The sequence below is a fragment of the Mus caroli genome, chromosome 6, assembly GCF_900094665.2.
Source record: "Mus caroli chromosome 6, CAROLI_EIJ_v1.1, whole genome shotgun sequence".
NCBI classification, from domain to species: Eukaryota; Metazoa; Chordata; class Mammalia; order Rodentia; family Muridae; genus Mus; species Mus caroli.
In genome coordinates, this window is record NC_034575.1 from 43,243,558 (window position 1) to 43,259,821 (window position 16,264).

Sequence of the window (16,264 nt, forward strand, 5' to 3'; positions counted from 1 at the left end):
AGAAAATTCTCCACTCATCAAACTGCCTGAAAGTTATGTAGATAATTCCATGATCCCAGGTCTTACAAAGTGTCACTTATGTTAGGGTTTTAGATGATGGTGGTGCCCCTGAGCCCTCTATGTTCCTGTAAGTATCCCCTAACACACACTCCTATAAGTAACCTCAGTAAAGGCACTGGGCCATGGAAGTTGGACTTTGGTGGTATTCTTATTTTGGTCTGTTGTTACTTCCCTATCTATGCTGAGAAGATATACATTTATGTCTCCTCAGGAATAGTGCCAGGACAGATAGGCTTGCTGACTGAGACGTTATCAGTTCCTTTTTCTAACATACTCCCTTCCTCTTTTTGACTTAATAAAAATATGCCTGGGATTGAAGCACTAACAATTTTCTCGTGGGGCTTTTTGGCTCAAAAATGGCTGTCTTTCCCCTGAATCTCCAAACATGGTCGCATTCTGAGCCACTGGGGATTTCACATTCAACACAGATTTTTGAGGGGAACATAGTTATCTTAACACATAACACCTATGACCTCCAACTCCACCACAGAGGTTGATGAAACTGTGCCCTCTCTTGGCCTCTGAGACATCCAGGACTGCCTCTGCTATTCTATGGGCTGGAATCTTTGTAGGTGGAACTCTGGGCATCTATGAATGACAACTAAGAAGTACTCCTGCCTAAGTAAGCCATAGTTTCTTGAGATTTAGCTAATGACCAGGCAACAATGCCAGTGCACACTCAGGCAGGGGAATGCTCATCACTTTGCACTGTGCCAACTAGTCAATCACCTATAGCAATCGGAGCCCCTCCCCCGAGTGTCATCTTTATAACTTCCTCGTGTTCCTCACCTCTGACAGAAACTCGACAAACACTTCACACTACTTTCTTGCCTGCCACTTCACACTCTTTGATGTCTCACCTTCTAAACAAATTATATGTCTTTAATTCCATGAGACCCAAACCTACAGGCCTGTCTATGGCAACTGACCCTTGAACATGTAGTGGGATGGGTTCTGGGAGAATCAACTTCAAAGTATGTAAGATCACCTGAAAGAAGGGCTTCTCAGTAAACATGTATATGTGGTGGGAGTAATTTGATTATGTTAATTGGGGGGTAAAGACCCATCCACCACTGGAGCCACCATTCCCTAGGCATGGAATCCTGAGCTAAGAGAAGAGAAAGAGAGCCAAGCACAGTATGTACATATTTAGCATTCTCTGCTTCTGATTGTGGATGTGATATGACCAGCTACTCCAGGCTCCTGCTGCTTTGATGCCCCTCCCCCGCCAACTGATGGACAGGATAATAAGATAAACCCTTTCTCCCACAAGTTGTTTTTGCCAGGGTATTTATCAGGCTCCACCACCACTCTTCTGCCCACACGACAACTCGAGAAACGCCCTTTCCCGGCTCATTGTCTGTCTCAATGCAGAGCCCACACCTTTCTGTGAGAGGGTATTATTTTCTGGTTGTTTCTGCTTTATCGGCATTGGAGAAAATGACATAATATCTGTTCATGGAAGAAAGGACATTGGCGTGAGGTCAGTGGGGAGAGAGGAAGAGAAAGAGGGCTGAATAGTGGGTACATCAGAAGTAGGTGTGTGCTGCGGGGCCAGAAGAAGCCCTGGGAACAGTTGCGTTGTCCCTGGATTACTCTGGACAGGGACACATGTGGGTTTGGGCGGATCACAGGATAGCAGGGATCTTTTCTTTGGCCGGGGACGCAGGTGCTGGATCCCCACCGAGAAGTTTCTTCTCTGTCTCTTCTTCATTCTGAAAAGACAATAGGAGGAAGAGATTCATGAACGAAAGGTGAAGAATCCCGAGGAGGTTTCCGCACTTGAAACCAGCAGAAGAAGGGACTGACAGGGAATGACAGAAAGGAGGAGCTCTCCAGCAGGAAAGGTGAGGGGCAGAGTAAGAGAAGTGAGGAATAGACAAAGTGGGGAATGATGAAGGCAGCCACAGAAAGGCACAAGGTAGCAGAAGCCAGCTGGGACACGAGATGGGTTCACACTCCACAGACAGTGAGGGATGAAGGAAGATCAGGGACTTCTGAACCCATGTGTTACTCTCCCCTTTTCACTGCGGAGACCCATACTGCCCAGCAAGCCCCTTCCCAAACACTCACCAGGGCCTGGGAGTTCCGGCCAAACATTCTTCGGAGACTTAGTCCCAGGGAAGCCACAGACACAACAATCTCCAGGATACAGACCACCGTGAGCATGATGCAGAACGCTAGGAACAAGTTCTAGAGGCAAAGGAAGAACAGACTCAGTCAAGTGTTGGTTCCCCTGATTCACATCGCCACCTTTCCAAAGCCACACGCAATCCAGACACTTTCCAGGAAGGCAGGTGGCATTCTCTAAGTGACAAGGTGGCCACCATTTCTAATCCACTTGCTTGACTGGTGGAAATGACACCATGCCATCGATGGACAGCCCTTCACTGGTCTGGCAGCTTCAATTCCCGCCTCTTGACAAGCTCCCAGGACCTGACTGGTATACTGGGAAGCCAGAGGCACATGAAGAAGCTGTTGCAGGTTCTCAGGATGACAGCTCAGCTGAGCTCCCAGCCAAGAGCCACGTCATCTGCCTGCCACATGAGTGCCTCAGTGTGAGTGCCCAGCCCCAGTGAGCTCTTGGATGACCACACCCACTACCTCTCTAGGAAAACCCAGGTGTGAACTGTCTCGACCCAGCTACCCCAGAGAACCATGAAAACTATGAACAAAGAGGCATTTAAATCTATCTTATCTGCTGTGTGTTTGTGTGTGTGTGTGTGTGTGTGTGTGTGCGCACACGCGTGTGCACATGTATGATACCTTATGCATCCATAGGTAGATAAGCAGAATAGCCATTCAATAAAAAGGACAGAGTGGTGGCCTACAGCCTGTGCCCAACCCCACCTTTAATTCAGGGATCTTCATGTACAAAGTCTGAGAAACGCCCAGCTTCAATGATAGCTTTCTAACCAAAGGCCTTGGGGTGAAAGCCAAGTTCACTGAGCTTGTTCATTCCTGCCCTCCAGGGCTCCAGCCCCTGAGAGTGAGGGCGGTGTGGGTTCTGTTCTCACCATCATCATGTTCAGGTACTCTCTGCACCTCTCTGTCTTCCAGTCTGAGTCATCACTGTATCGCACTGTCCAGGGTCCATACCCAGGGTCCATGCTTGATTGCAAGGAGTTGCATGTGGAAAAGATCTCATCGTAGTAGAGAACACTGGTTTGCCTGATTAAGCTGTTCACACCCAGAACGGTAGCAGCTGCAGCTGTGGCAATGCAGGCCAGGAGGAGGAGACATGATACCTGGCCCTGGAAGAGAGAGGTCCAGATGCCACTCTGTTCATCAGTGGCAGAGTCACAGAGTCACAGCCTCAAACCCACCCAACTTCCCCTGCCACTGTGTCAGGAAGCCCCTGCTAACCCTCCAGGAAAGACCCATTGTATCCCTAACTAAAGGATAAAAGGTAGAAAAGCACGGGAAGAGTGGCCATTTTGGAGGGTAGAGATGGACAGGGTTTATGGAGGAAGCTGAGACTCACGGACAGTTTCCCCTGCCTCTTCTCGTGGACAATAGTACCAACTCCAGCTACAATTGCCTGGAAAGAGAAGACACCAGAAAAATAAATGGCCTCCAGTTTCCTTTTTTGGCTAGGTTTCCCATCACACTTCCACCAACAGCTCCAGGAACAGCCCAACTAAAGCAGGGTTCCAAAGGCAAGCAGCATACAAGCGGACACTTGTCACTGTGTCCTGCCCTTTCTAACCTTGCCCAGAAAAAAAAAAGTGCTTCAGAAGGGTTCTCTCCAGCCCCCAGGCAACCATTTCCCTTGGGCTCCACTTAGCTCCTTGCTAGTTTCTTACTCACCACAGACCCCGACCAGAAAGCACAGCCAAAGGCACACAGCTCAGTCCAAGGCCCGAAGTAGAGGCATACTCCAAGAGCACAGCTCACAAGCCCCAGCAATATCTGGGTCACCTGCAAGACAGGAGGGGGAAAAATCAGCCCCCTTCACATCACAGGGATAACTGCACAGCTCCAGCCCAGGGGCTGGGCTTAGCTTTCCCTCTGCTTTGGCCTCCTCACATCTCTGACTCTGGAAGGATCTGTCCTAACAGCTGCTGAGTCGCACTGGTCTGCGCTGCTCTCCATCCATCTGCCTTTCATTACCTTCCCCTAATGTCATCACTTTCTGCTGGTTCTTACCGTTCCCATCTCCTTCTCCCTCCGGAATATCATCCTGTTAAGTCCAGTACCTCCTTCAGCATCCAATCCCAACCTAACTCCTCATATCCAAACACAATGGCAAGGGCTCCGTGTAGACAGGACATAGTGCTGAGGGGTGGGGGGTTGGGGGTGAACATGCAGAGACATACATGAGCCCTTGGATCCCATCCAGATAAGCCTTGATGAGGTTAGCCATGCCTGTAAGCCCAGCATTGGGAAAGAGGTGGTGGGGAACTCAGAAGTCCAAGGCCATCCTTGATACATGGCTAATTTGAGGCCAGCATAGACTATATAAGGTCTTATGTGATGGGGAAAAAAGATGTGCCAGAGAGACCCCTTTTCGAAAACGGTGTGGCTGCAGATAACCTACCATGAGGGACATGCCTCAGTCTTTCAAGCTTAAGGCAGGCTCTTTAAGGAATCGTCCAGGCAGTGATTAAGGAGGGTGGCACTTAAAGCCATTTCCTTGAACCATGGAGTTTCCCGACAGGCTATCCTACCATGTGATGCTCCCCACTGCTCAAGCCCATCCCGATCTTCTCATCTCATCCGTGGTGCAGCCCCAATAAACCACAGACAGCCCTAACTATGATGAGTGTACTCCTAGAAAGCCCAATTGTCACTGACCTGTGCCCCATCTGCATGTCCTTCCGGCACCTCGGATTCATCCATTAGATTGTACCAAACCCTACACCCCAAGGATGGCCTCTGCCTTCCAGGGCTCTCACCATCTCTAAACTTCTGCATATTTCTGGCCTTATTTCTTCCTTACACCCTAAACCCATCCCTTCCCAAGTTGGGGGGAGGGCACTCAAAAATCCGGATTCCTGTTTCCTCTCATTGCATCCGCTCTGACACACAAGCACCGAGCCTGGATCTTCTTACCTGGGTTCCTCCTGGCTTTGAGGCAACCTGAGCCCAGTTTGTGCTCAAAACTCATGCATAGAAGCTGGTTCCGAGCTCCTCCCCCTGTCACTCACGGTTTCTGGCAAACCTTTACTTGTCTTTACTTTCACAGCACCAGTACTGGCGTCACCTGCGGCTGCCCTGTTCCTGGCACTCCTTTACCTTGGAGTTCTTTTCTTTCCGCATCCTGCTGCTCCCTGGCTAAGCCCGTTCCCATTAGCTTAGAGTCTTGCTCACACCCGGATCCTCAGATGAGATGTCCTCCCAACTTTGGTACGTGTTTATGTCACTGGATCTACTTTTAACTCTCGTCATGCTGAGAACTTCCAGGCTCAGGGGTCCTCTTCGCCTCTACTTGAAGGGTTTGGTTAGTGTTGTCTTGCATCTGCAGCCTTTGGCCCCCATGAGCTAACTCAAGGGAAGACCTGATCTCACAGCCCTGAAACTCTTCTCCTGTCACCCACTCTCTGTCGGACACAGCCCTCTCCGCGCCAAAGAGAGATAGTTATGTCTTTCCATCCGAATCCCTGCAGAGAAAATTCCAAATCCTTGCCCCAAATGCAAGGGGAGCCATGAGCTTGTGTGCTTCCCTGAGGATTCAGAACACTTTCCTCTGCATCCTATCCAAGATGGGAGTCCCCACCCTCTGTGCCACTTCAGGAACTCTCACCCCTAGAGACAGCTGCCCATAGTGGATTCTGGCCTGAGGCCAGGAGAGAAACTTCCTCAGGGAGCCCACAGCTCCCAGCAGCTGCTCCAAAGCAGATTTTTGGTGGATGTGGATGCTGATGTGAGTGGACTGGGGATGTGTGGAGGCCACTTTGACTCCATTCACAGTCACTGTGCTCTGGGTCATCTTTCCTGCTGGGGAAAACAACAGAGACAGATGAAGTGCCAGTTAGGAAAGGTAAAGTGGAGTAAGGAGTGGCCCAGGGGCTCAAGGTGAAGAGGATCTTCCGAGCAGTGCAGATACCTTGTCACAGTGGCCCTGATTGAAGATCCAAATCACTTGTAGAGCCTTTCACCAGGCACAGCCCTGGGCCCCCTCCCCAAAGGATTAATGGGATGCTATCGTTTGAATGTTCGGTGCTCCTAGGTGGTGCTCCCCACAGGCTCACACAGCTTGCTTGACTGCAGGTGCTTTTGGTGGGGGTGGATTGTGGAGACTTAGGAAGTGGGGACTGGCTGGAAGATGTAAGTCAATAGGGTATGCCTTTGAAGAGCATCTACCCCCTCAATCCCCCCCATAGTCATTCCTCCCCTCTCTCTCTCCCCTCTTCCCTCTGTCTTTCTTTCCTTACCACCTTGAGGCAAGCAGCCTCTAGGACACATTCCCTCTGCCTTTGTATTTGCCTTGCCTGCGGCCCAGAGCAATGGCCTTATCTCAGCTCAAAACACCAAAAAATAGCAATCCATGCCAACAAACCTATAAATCTACCCTCCTTCAAGTTGCTTTATTCACAGTAACATAAGGCTGCCTAACATAGCTTGGCTTGGATGTTACTCAGTGGGACGAAAAGGAACTGAGTTTACACACACACACACACACACACCACCACCACCACCACCACCACCACCACTACCACCATACTTTTACTAGTTAAAAAGTTGAAAAGAGGGCCAAGGAGATGGCTCAGTGAATAGCTTAGCTGTAGAGGTCCAATGATGGCTTCCTGTGATCCCAGCACTTGGGAGGTAGAGACAGGATCCCGAGGGCAAACTGACCAGCTAAGCCCTGCATTTAGCTGAGAGAACCTATCTCAATTAAATAGATATTAATCAAGAAAAACATGCAGTGTCAACTTTGGGCTTCCACAGGCATGCTTACACACATATGTGTGCACCTACACATACACATGTGCCCAGATACATATCAACATACATGCACACAGACTATACAAATATACACAAAAGATAAAAGAGAGTACAGCTTAAACCCTTCCTTTGTACCGTCTTCCAGTTGCCTCATTGCTTTCTATATGGGAACTAACATGACCAGTTTCCTGCAGAGCCTCCAGTGGCATGTTCTGTACACAACAGTATGTAAACATATTCCTTCTCACCCTTCCTCACAAATGGTCACCTATCATGCATGGTCCTGTACAACAAGGGATCGGTGTGCCCATATATTTTAGAATCATCCTACACCAGTCTATCCAAAGTTTCCATTTGTATGACTGCATAGTACCCCTATGTATGTGTGTGTCTGTCATAATATTGAAAGAGTATCCTATTGACAGGCACGCAGGTTATTTCCAACCCCTTTGCATGACAACCAGGGTGGAAGGAATAATGCATTTTAGTGGCTGTTGTCAGTGACACACACACCCCAGCCCCCAGCAGATGTGGTAGCAATGACCACGTAGGAGTTTCATCCAAGAATGGAGCAGCTCTCCCCCAACCTCCATGGAGTGTGCCAGCTACTTCTGCTTTCTCAGCTAAGAGATATCACATTCTATTGTAGGTTTTCATTTAATTCAAACACTTGCTCCATTTTCAATGCTTGAAGTCTGACAAATGTCTATCTTCATCCAAACACAGCTACAATCCAGGCATAGGAATGTATGTATTGTAAAAAGTTCCCTCCATGTGTGGTGGCACACACCTTTAATCCCAACACCATGGAGGCAGAGGCAGGTAGATTTCAGTGAGTTGGAGGATAGCCTGGACTACATAGCAAGTTCTGGGTCGGCCAGGTAGACACAATGAGATCCTGTCTGAAAAATAAAAATAACGATCCCCCAGTACTCTCCCCACATAAAGCATCTTCCCGGCTCTCCAGCTTGGTTCTCTCACCGCTTCAGTGGCTGGCTGGCTGTTTGTTTTGAAAGGCATTTTTTAGTTTATGCTTTTGTGAGTTCCTCCTCCTCACATGTCCTGATTTTTTTCCTTGAAGTTCTTTTATATTTGAAAATTACGACTGGCAATATGTACTGCTAGACACACACCCACATGAACAGGCATGTTTAAATTACAAACAGGCAGTAATTTTAACAGAGATGTTGATCTTTGGATTGTATATTATAATTTGGTAGATACAGAGGCAAGGACCTATGGTGCTGGTCCAGGTATTAATTTCTGAAAAACAGTTTCTACTGTGGTCTGTGGTATATATTACTTTTCTCCCACTGAATAAAACCACTGTTCCGAGTTTCCATAGGGCCTCAGGCGGGCCCACAAGGTCTTCATATTCTGCCTGATTACAGCCTCCATTCTAATCAGCACAGAGCTTAACACAGCTTCCCGACTGTCTCCTGTTACGGGCTTACAACAACCATTTTAGCCCCTCTGATGGCTTGCCTCTATCCAAAAGAAGTTCTGCCCACTGGCTCTCCTGGGCAGTCTGGTTAAGCATCAGTTCTGACTGGATATTGATGGCCACTCCAGTCACTTCCCTTTGCATCCCTCATGTTCTCCCCGACGCCACAGAGCACCCTCCACTCACCCGTGCACCTCAGAGTCGGAAGCACAGGACTCTGACAATCTTTCGGGAGGGACGAAGAGAAACACAAACGAAGGCCTCAGGTTCGCACCTTCCCTTGAGGTTCCAGGAATAAAGTCTCAGTTGTCTAGGTGCTGGTCCCCTCCAGACCCCCAGTGCTATCCCTGCCCTGGCCACCAGAATCCCTCTGCTTCCTCTGCAGAGCAGGAACTAAAGCCCTAGGCACCAAGAAGCCTCTCACCACTTCTGGCACCGCTCCAGATAGTGGCTCTCTAATATCCCTCCTCCCAGTGTTCAGAAACAAAGAAAAGGAACACCCCGTGTCCCCACAGCTGTCCCACCTCTGCGTGGTCTCAAGGGCCCTGCTCTTAGAACACAGACGTGAGGCACTGATAACTATGGAAGGTAAAGCCGGACTCTGACCTCCCTAGCCTCAGCCCTGTTTCCAGAGTCACATCCTCTGTCCAACACATCCCTCCCTCCCCAGAGTCCTACAGGAAAGCAGAGAGAGAAGGAAAGGAGAAGCATCCTGAGCCAAGATGAAGCTTGAGGAGTAGACTTGGAGACTCTTCCAGAGAAGAGGGAACCCTATGCTCCAAAAGGGGGCTACCAAGGGGCCGTGAAGGATCCTGCCTCACCTGCTGTCCTCTGCGATGGGTGGGGCTGGAACTGAGAGGTCTGGGAGGAGCTGAATTAAAGCTGACCCCAGAGAGAGGAGAGCAAGAAGGGGTTGGAGGGATGGGGGCCTGACCTGGAGCCTCTCAGTTTGCCAGCAGTTAGCTGACAGGAAAGGGCCCCACTTGAGGGGGTTCCATCAGGAGTAGATGATCAGGCCTGCTGTAGCAGGGATACAGGTGACACAGAGACACTCATACACCCAAGGTGGCACAGGCCAGCACCTGCTCAGAAAGCTCTATCCCTGACAGGATTGGGAGAGAGAGCACTGTGCAATCAAAGGATTCCACAGGAACAATCAGTGCCAACCCCAGCTCTTACCTCGCCCACCTTCTCCAGCTCTCCAGTGCCCAGTAAGGAGCTGCCTGCTGGAAAGCCCCTAAAGGGGCCCTCAGTCCCAGCTGCCTGCCAGGAAGTGTTGAGGTCTGCCCATTCCCCCTCCCCTTCTGGCTCCCACCCAGGTTCTTCCTCCTGCCAGGGCTGAAGTTCTCAACTACTGCCAGCGCCTCTGTGTGAGCTCTGGCCTTCCCTGCTGCACACTTTCCTGGTCCCAGAGGAATCAGGTAAGACAGCCCACCATCACTTTAGCATAGCTTGTTTCCCAGTCCACCCAGATCCTTCCAGTCTGACTCCCTGAGAGCTTGCTAGGGGAGTGGACACACTGGGGTGTGCCTCCAGGGACAGGTATGGCCTCCATCTCTACCACTCAATTCTGTGGGGACAGGGTCAGTCAGTGCTTGTCGTTCATCCAAGGAGATGGTGGCGTCTGGGTGAGGTGGTCTCCAGGACCCTGGTAGGGAAGAGATAATTGCGACAGAAGCTTATGGAGCAGTTAGAGGGGGACACTGTTTAAGGGGCTTGGCCTCTGACCTGGATTCAGAAAACGCTGCAGAGAAGAGATCCAATCAGGGGTTGGGTGGAGAGATAGGTTGTGTGGGTTCTGCTTGATCCAAACATCAGGCCCCTGAAGGCCATGGCAGTGGGGCACAAAGCAAATGTGGGGTGAAGCGGGTACTCCAGCATCAGGCTTCCCTGACAGACAACCCTCCAAAAGAGCTGAAGATACAGCCCCACAGCCAGGGGCAGCCATTCTGTGTCTCTGTTGGCCCCCAACTCCAAGCCACCTCTGAAACATCTGCCAAATATTTCTTCCTGCTTCTCCTTTTCTCCCTCACAGACGATGTCCGCGGACATGGAGACTGCAGACCTCGGCAAGGTGGACCCTGAAGCTCCACAACCCACCCACATTGACGTGCACATCCACCAGGAGTCTGCTCTGGCCAAACTTCTGCTGGCCGGATGCTCTTGGCTAAGGATTCCAGCATCCGCTTCCACCCAGAACCAGGGCAGCAGCAGAGTGCTGGTGGCCTCCTGGGTGAGAGTAGCTACGTGCTTGATGGGCCCTGGGAGGGACCCTCATTTGGGCCATATTTTCCTCTGGCCTCCTCTATGCCTAAGACATTGAGTTGATTTTGTCTCTGTGTGCAGACAGTTGCAGCTAACAGGTAGCCCTGCTGCTGGAGAGCTCTGTTTCAAGTCCTCTCTCTTCCAGGTGGTGCAGACCGTGCTGGGGGCTCTGAGTGTGGTTCTGGGTGGAACCCTCTACATAGGCCGTTATTTAGCCATGTATTCCGAAGGCGCCCCCTTCTGGACTGGGATCGTGGTAAGTATGGCATCATGAAGGTCCAGGGCTGTCTGAGAGCACAGAGATGGCGGTCCCTTTGCTTCCCTTCCACCACCACCATTGACGTGGCATCCCAGAGTGTGTAGCCAAACAAGACCTGAATTAAGTAAGCCAGTCTGGTGCTTGTGTACATGACAAGTGATGAAATGGTCGCCTGTGCAGCTGCAGGTCAGCTTTGTCTCTTGTCCCATGCTTCTCCCAGCAGGCTGACAGAAGCTCCTTGTCATCCGCAGTCATCAACAGTTAAGGCTCTCAGGGCTAATCTACCTCTAACACCTGCCTCGAGACAGGGGAAGTGGAGCACATCAGGCAGGAAGCACTGTCTTCTGCTCTCTTACTTCCTTATGCTCATCCTATGGGGACCCAGGGATGAATTGTGTCAGAAGAGTGCTATCGTATTTAACGACAGCTGGTTAGGTTGAGCTGGTTATGTCATAGGTACAAAGGACTTTCTGATAGACCCACACTTTCAGAACAGCAAAACATATTGAGAGGAGAGATTAAAGTAACCATGCTAATCCATCCAATGGCAGGACTATATGGACTGGTTATAGAATAATCAAATAGGATCAGGACCCATCTGCCCACCGAACTGTGTCAGACTTCCTGTTCTTCTATCCTAGTTAGATGGACCCAATGGCTGCTAAGACAAGTGTCTGGACCTGAGGCTGCCTAAAGTCACATGCTGCATTCCCAGCTTTTCCAACAATATGGGACTCTGACCTACAAGATCTCTGGTCCCTGGAACGTTCTTGAAGAATTTAGTGTGACTTTAAAAGAAGGTTGTTGGGATGGATAGGAAGGTTCCCACCTGACTTAACCGAGTGTACTTAGGTGTCAATAAAACAGTGTCCTACAGCCTCACAACTGTGCTCCAAGCTCATTGTCCCACACAGTTACTCCACCATAGACAACAGAATATAGCAGAACATCTGAGATGCAGAGGAAATGCTCTAGGCCATGTGGCTGGCACTACAGATGGCAGACACAGAGGAAATGAGGCGGGGGATTAATAGACACTTGTCCTATACTGATTCTTTTGGTTCAATCTCTCCTTAGGCTATGCTGGCTGGAGCTGTTGCCTTCCTTCACAAGAAACGGGGTGGTACCTGCTGGGTAAGTTTAGGACCAGGCAGGACCCAGGCTCTACCTCAAGGATATGCTAGACCTCCTGCCCCATCACACACAGGCTGGCTAAAACTGAATCTTTGAGGTCTCTCTTCTGCTCTTCCTAGGCCCTGATGAGGACCGTTCTTGTGCTGGCAAGTTTCTGCACGGCTGTGGCTGCCATCGTTATTGGGTCTCGTGAGTTCAATTTTTACTGGTATTTTCTCGAAGATGATGTGTGTCAAAGAGACTCTTCATATAGATGGCCCGCCATGCCTAGAACCACTCCAGTTCCCGAAGAAGCTGCTAGGATTGCCTTGTGCATATACTACACAAGCATGCTAAAGGTAAGCGGCCATGGAGAAGACCAAGTACAGATAGTGGCAGAGAGACGGCCCATGGGAGAAGGCACTCCATCAGCAGGAGGTCCCTCTCCTCCTAGTCTTGGTGATTGTTTCTAAAGATACAGGAGTGAGTAAACAAATCAGAAACTGTTCCCACTGCTGTGGGAATCACATACTGTTAGGAAAGAAACACTATGAGCCACAAACCATGCATGGCCCAGGGTTGCAAACATGGCAAGAGTTACCAACATGGTAAATGTGTGTCCATTCTGGAACAGTCTCTCACGTCACAGCTCAGGCTGCTGAGGAGAGTGGGAAAGGTTTCTGGGGAGTTCTACCCTCTATATCCATGACCCCTCCCCATTCCAGAAGCTGTAGACTTGGAGGTGATGGTTAGAAAGTGACCCTGGTCAGGAGAGAGAATGGAGAGGGGTGGGAGTGTGGCTGTCACTCCAGCACGCTTGTCTTTTGCCCTGTGTTCTCAGACCCTGCTCATGAGCCTCCAAGCTATGCTCTTGGGTATCTGGGTGCTGCTGCTCCTGGCTTCTCTCACCCCTGTATGTATCTACATCTGGAAAAGATTTTTCACAAAGGCGGTGAGTCCCTTTGTTGGTATGTTTGGGGCAGTGGTGCTGTATAGATGAGACATGATGCTTAGGGAAGAAGGGAGTTCATTATGTGAGTCCCAGAAAGAATCATGTCTTTCTGTCCTATCCAATACAGTCTGTTTCCAACCAATGTTCCTATCCAAAGAAGCCAGGGAAGGCCACATCTATCCTAGACCTGTGGCGCTTTTAGTCACAGGTCCTATGTTGCTGAGACTGGTTCTAGCTGGCTCCAGAATTACCTGGCCTAGAGCACAGAACCTTGTTTTCCTTTCTCTTCCTGTCACTAACATCTCACCTTGGCTTCTTCCTTAGGAAACAGAGGAGAAGAAACTGCTGGGTGCAGCTGTGATCTAGCCCTTTCCTCTTGCTCTGGGTGTCCCTCCTTCTGAAGCCTGAAAGAAGAATCAGGCAGGACTAAGAAGACCCTCCCCCACTAGCAGGGCCATGGCCACTGCCTGGTTCTGCCCAGCACCACAGCAGCTCTCAGCAGCACTTGCTTGTCTCTCCATCCTTCACCGTCCTATATCCCTTCTCAGGCAGCAACTTGATAATAAACTCTCCTGTTATTGCTGGCAGGTCCTTGCTTTGTCACACCAGGGAATTCACACTGTCTGGGAGGCAGGGCAGCGTGAGGACAGCAAGCCTCTGATTCTTCCCATAGCTCCTACATCCTACCCAGCTCTAGAATCATGCAACCTGCAAACAGATGACCGGGTGTGCAGGGTGAGGGGGAAAGGGACTGTCCCCTGAATTCTGGTTTAAGAAGATGGATGTCTGGTAGTTGGATAAATAGGTTTTTATTTTCACGTTGAGCAAAAATCAAGACATGACACCAAGATACAACCATTTCAGAAGTCTCATTGCTTTATGTTGAGGATGGAGACTTGCTATGTAGCACCATCTGAACCTGAACTCATGATCCTTCTGTCTCAGCCTCCTGAGTATTGGGATTACAGATTTGTTTCACCGTCCTGGTTCTGAAAACCTATTTTTCCCCAAGTTAGTTAGCCAATATATTGTGAGAAAACCCCCAGATTAATTGTCTTATAAAAATATATAAAACTTTAGGACAACATATGATTTGTATATTTTTAAATCTCCAATATTTATACTGTCAAGAATGTAAGAACAACCTTGAAGGCCCTAATGGGAGCAGGAGGATGACTCCAGAGAGCTGAGTCTGGCGGCAGCCTATATCAGGGTTCCATGAGCACCTGCACAATAGCATTCCTCCTGAAGGACCCAGAGGGCTCAGCATGTGTCTGTATTCATGGATAACCTATAACATCAAAAAGATACACCTCAGAATTGAGAGGCAGAAAGACATCCTAAGTGGGCTCTAGGGAAACACAGTGTGGCTTCTTAAGGTTCCCCTCTGGTGAGATGGTGAGAGACCACACAGGCTTCTACCAGAGGAACCCTTGTAAAATTCTGAGACTGGGATTTTACTGAAGGCTGACACAGGGATTCTCTCTCTCTCTCTCTCTCTCTCTCTCTCTCTCTCTCTCTCTCTCTCTCTCTCTCTCTCTCTCTCTCTCTCTCTCTCTCTCTCTCTCTCTCTCTCTCCCTCCCTCAACAGATTGTGCTATTCAAGACTCCCAGAGTGGGAAAGCAGGCATTCTCTCAAAATCCCTTTGTTTGCATAAGCTAGGCAGTCACATACTGCAGAATTTTGTGTCTGTGCATCCAAACCCACCCAGTCAACAAAAAAAGTATTCTAGCAGCCAAAATCTGAGAAGACAATCAAAGCCCTCCATGATGAACAGGGTGGTGTGGAGAAGTGGAGGAGACAACCATGGGCAAAGAAGGCTTTATACTTGAGAATGATGCCGATGCCGAGAAGCCAAAGATGCGTTAGAGTGAACAGTTGCCAAACAGACAAAGTTAAATTTCAAAACCAAAAGGCTACTTCGACCTCTTCACCTCTGCTTCCCATCTCAGAATCTAAATGTGGTCACTAAATATGAAAATTAACCAGCTCGCTTACCATCACCACTTGCAAACTCTACCACCCCCACAGCACCACCACAACAGGGGTGGAAAGAAGAGAACCAAAATTTCCAAGGTCCTGCTTTTTTGTTTTTCTTAAAGTTACTTTCAAAGGGGAAATTGGTATTTCTCATTTCTGTCTTGCATGCTTGTACAGATCGCCTGCATAATGCAGGCGACCTAACCAGACTTCAGGATGTTCTCTGGTTTCCTGTCCTACATCTTTGCTGTCCTTGCCTGCAGTGTGACCATGTTTGTTAAACTCTCAAAGAAGAAAAATAGAATCTTACTTAAAAAATAAAACGCCCTACCACAGACTGGAGAGATGGCTTAGTGGCGAAGGGTGTGGACTGTGCTTGCCAAGGGCCTGAGTTCGGTGGGATCACCCATGTCGGGCAGCTCACTGTTGCTCCAGCTCGGGGGGTGGGTGTAGATATCTCACAATGACTGCTGGTTTCTGTGGGCATTGCATTCCTGTGTAAATACCCACACAAACACGCATAGACATAAATTTTAAAATACTACTTTTTTTCTCCTTTCTGTCTATCAAGAAGTGAGGAGTGTTTCCATCACACACTCCTGCCGCCATGATGTTCTGTCCCAGTGCCTAGCAACCGTGAAGCTATGGGCCCAAACCTTTTCCTCCTTAAGAAACAAAAAGTAAAGCAATGGCAAACATAATCTTATTCTGATCATTCCAAGAACCTTCTTCTTACTTCAAAGGAGCTAGAGCAGGGTCCCCAAGTGAAGGTATAACCTCCCTTCAAGCTTCTACAACAGGTGTTAGGCAAACCTACCTAGTGGTCGGCAGGACTGACCTGGGCAGAAGGTGCGTCTTCAGAGCACAGGGACAGCAAGCAGTGAGCTGCTGGCAGAGGCTGGCATTGTTCCCCAATCTTTATCTTCTCTCTTTTACTTGTAATACCTGCCCTGGATATTGATTGTGTACATTACTTCCCCGGATAAAGGCTGTGTTCACCATCTTCCTTTGATGAGTTGATCTAGTAAGCAGATGAGGAGTTAGTCATATGTTCACGTCCTGTGAGGCGCACGTAGGCAGTATCCCCTGCTCTCCTTTCTGGCCCTGGAGCAGCCACATAGGTGATGTGAGGGAAAGCATGGTCTACACAGCACATGGATTGTGAGATGCCCAGCTAGAAGTTGGTGAGAGAGAGAAACTTGTATTCAAAGCCAGAAACCATTCTGAGCAATGCATTGTCACCTCACAGAGTGGCAGCTAAGTCCCATTGTAGACAAAAATCCATCATTAAAAACAAAC

General features: G+C 49.2%; 2 protein-coding genes across 11 annotated transcripts; one reads left to right on the forward strand and one right to left on the reverse strand.

Moving 5' to 3' along the window:
* Nucleotides 1-1,453: 1,453 nt before the first annotated feature.
* Nucleotides 1,454-9,649, reverse strand: Tmem176b (transmembrane protein 176B). Of its 10 annotated transcripts, none has more exons than XM_021164443.2 (8): nt 9,217-9,370; nt 8,582-8,620; nt 5,807-5,997; nt 3,871-3,981; nt 3,545-3,601; nt 3,078-3,314; nt 2,134-2,253; nt 1,454-1,775 (listed from the first exon to the last, which is right to left on the reverse strand). In XM_021164443.2, exons 3-8 carry the CDS (start codon nt 5,990-5,992, stop codon nt 1,689-1,691), a joined length of 798 nt encoding a protein of 265 aa, XP_021020102.1. In that variant the 5' UTR covers nt 5,993-5,997; nt 8,582-8,620; nt 9,217-9,370; the 3' UTR covers nt 1,454-1,688. The 10 variants fall into 10 exon arrangements, with proteins under 10 accessions (XP_021020102.1, XP_021020100.1, XP_021020099.1 ...); XM_021164441.2 differs by having other exon boundaries at nt 5,807-6,000; XM_021164440.2 differs by having other exon boundaries at nt 8,582-8,674.
* Nucleotides 9,650-9,702: 53 nt separating this feature from the next.
* On the forward strand, nt 9,703-13,571 carry Tmem176a (transmembrane protein 176A). Its single transcript, XM_021164448.2, has 7 exons — nt 9,703-9,816; nt 10,431-10,628; nt 10,806-10,916; nt 11,997-12,053; nt 12,173-12,391; nt 12,874-12,984; nt 13,309-13,571. Exons 2-7 carry the CDS (start codon nt 10,434-10,436, stop codon nt 13,348-13,350), a joined length of 735 nt encoding a protein of 244 aa, XP_021020107.1. The 5' UTR covers nt 9,703-9,816; nt 10,431-10,433; the 3' UTR covers nt 13,351-13,571.
* Nucleotides 13,572-16,264: the final 2,693 nt, after the last annotated feature.

Bases quoted from the DNA above. Each gene is read 5' to 3' on its own strand.
- Tmem176b (XM_021164445.2), bottom strand. From the start codon at position 5,992: ATGACCCAGAGCACAGTGACTGTGAATGGAGTCAAAGTGGCCTCCACA. The intron at 3,982-5,806 runs GTGAGAGTTCCT...CCTGTCTTGCAG, and splicing joins ATGGGCAGCTGTCTCTAGGG to GTGACCCAGATATTGCTGGG. The intron at 3,602-3,870 runs GTGAGTAAGAAA...TTCTCTTTCCAG, and splicing joins CTTTCTGGTCGGGGTCTGTG to GCAATTGTAGCTGGAGTTGG.
- Tmem176a (XM_021164448.2), top strand. From the start codon at position 10,434: ATGTCCGCGGACATGGAGACTGCAGACCTCGGCAAGGTGGACCCTGAA. The intron at 10,917-11,996 runs GTAAGTATGGCA...ATCTCTCCTTAG, and splicing joins CCTTCTGGACTGGGATCGTG to GCTATGCTGGCTGGAGCTGT. The intron at 12,392-12,873 runs GTAAGCGGCCAT...CTGTGTTCTCAG, and splicing joins ACTACACAAGCATGCTAAAG to ACCCTGCTCATGAGCCTCCA.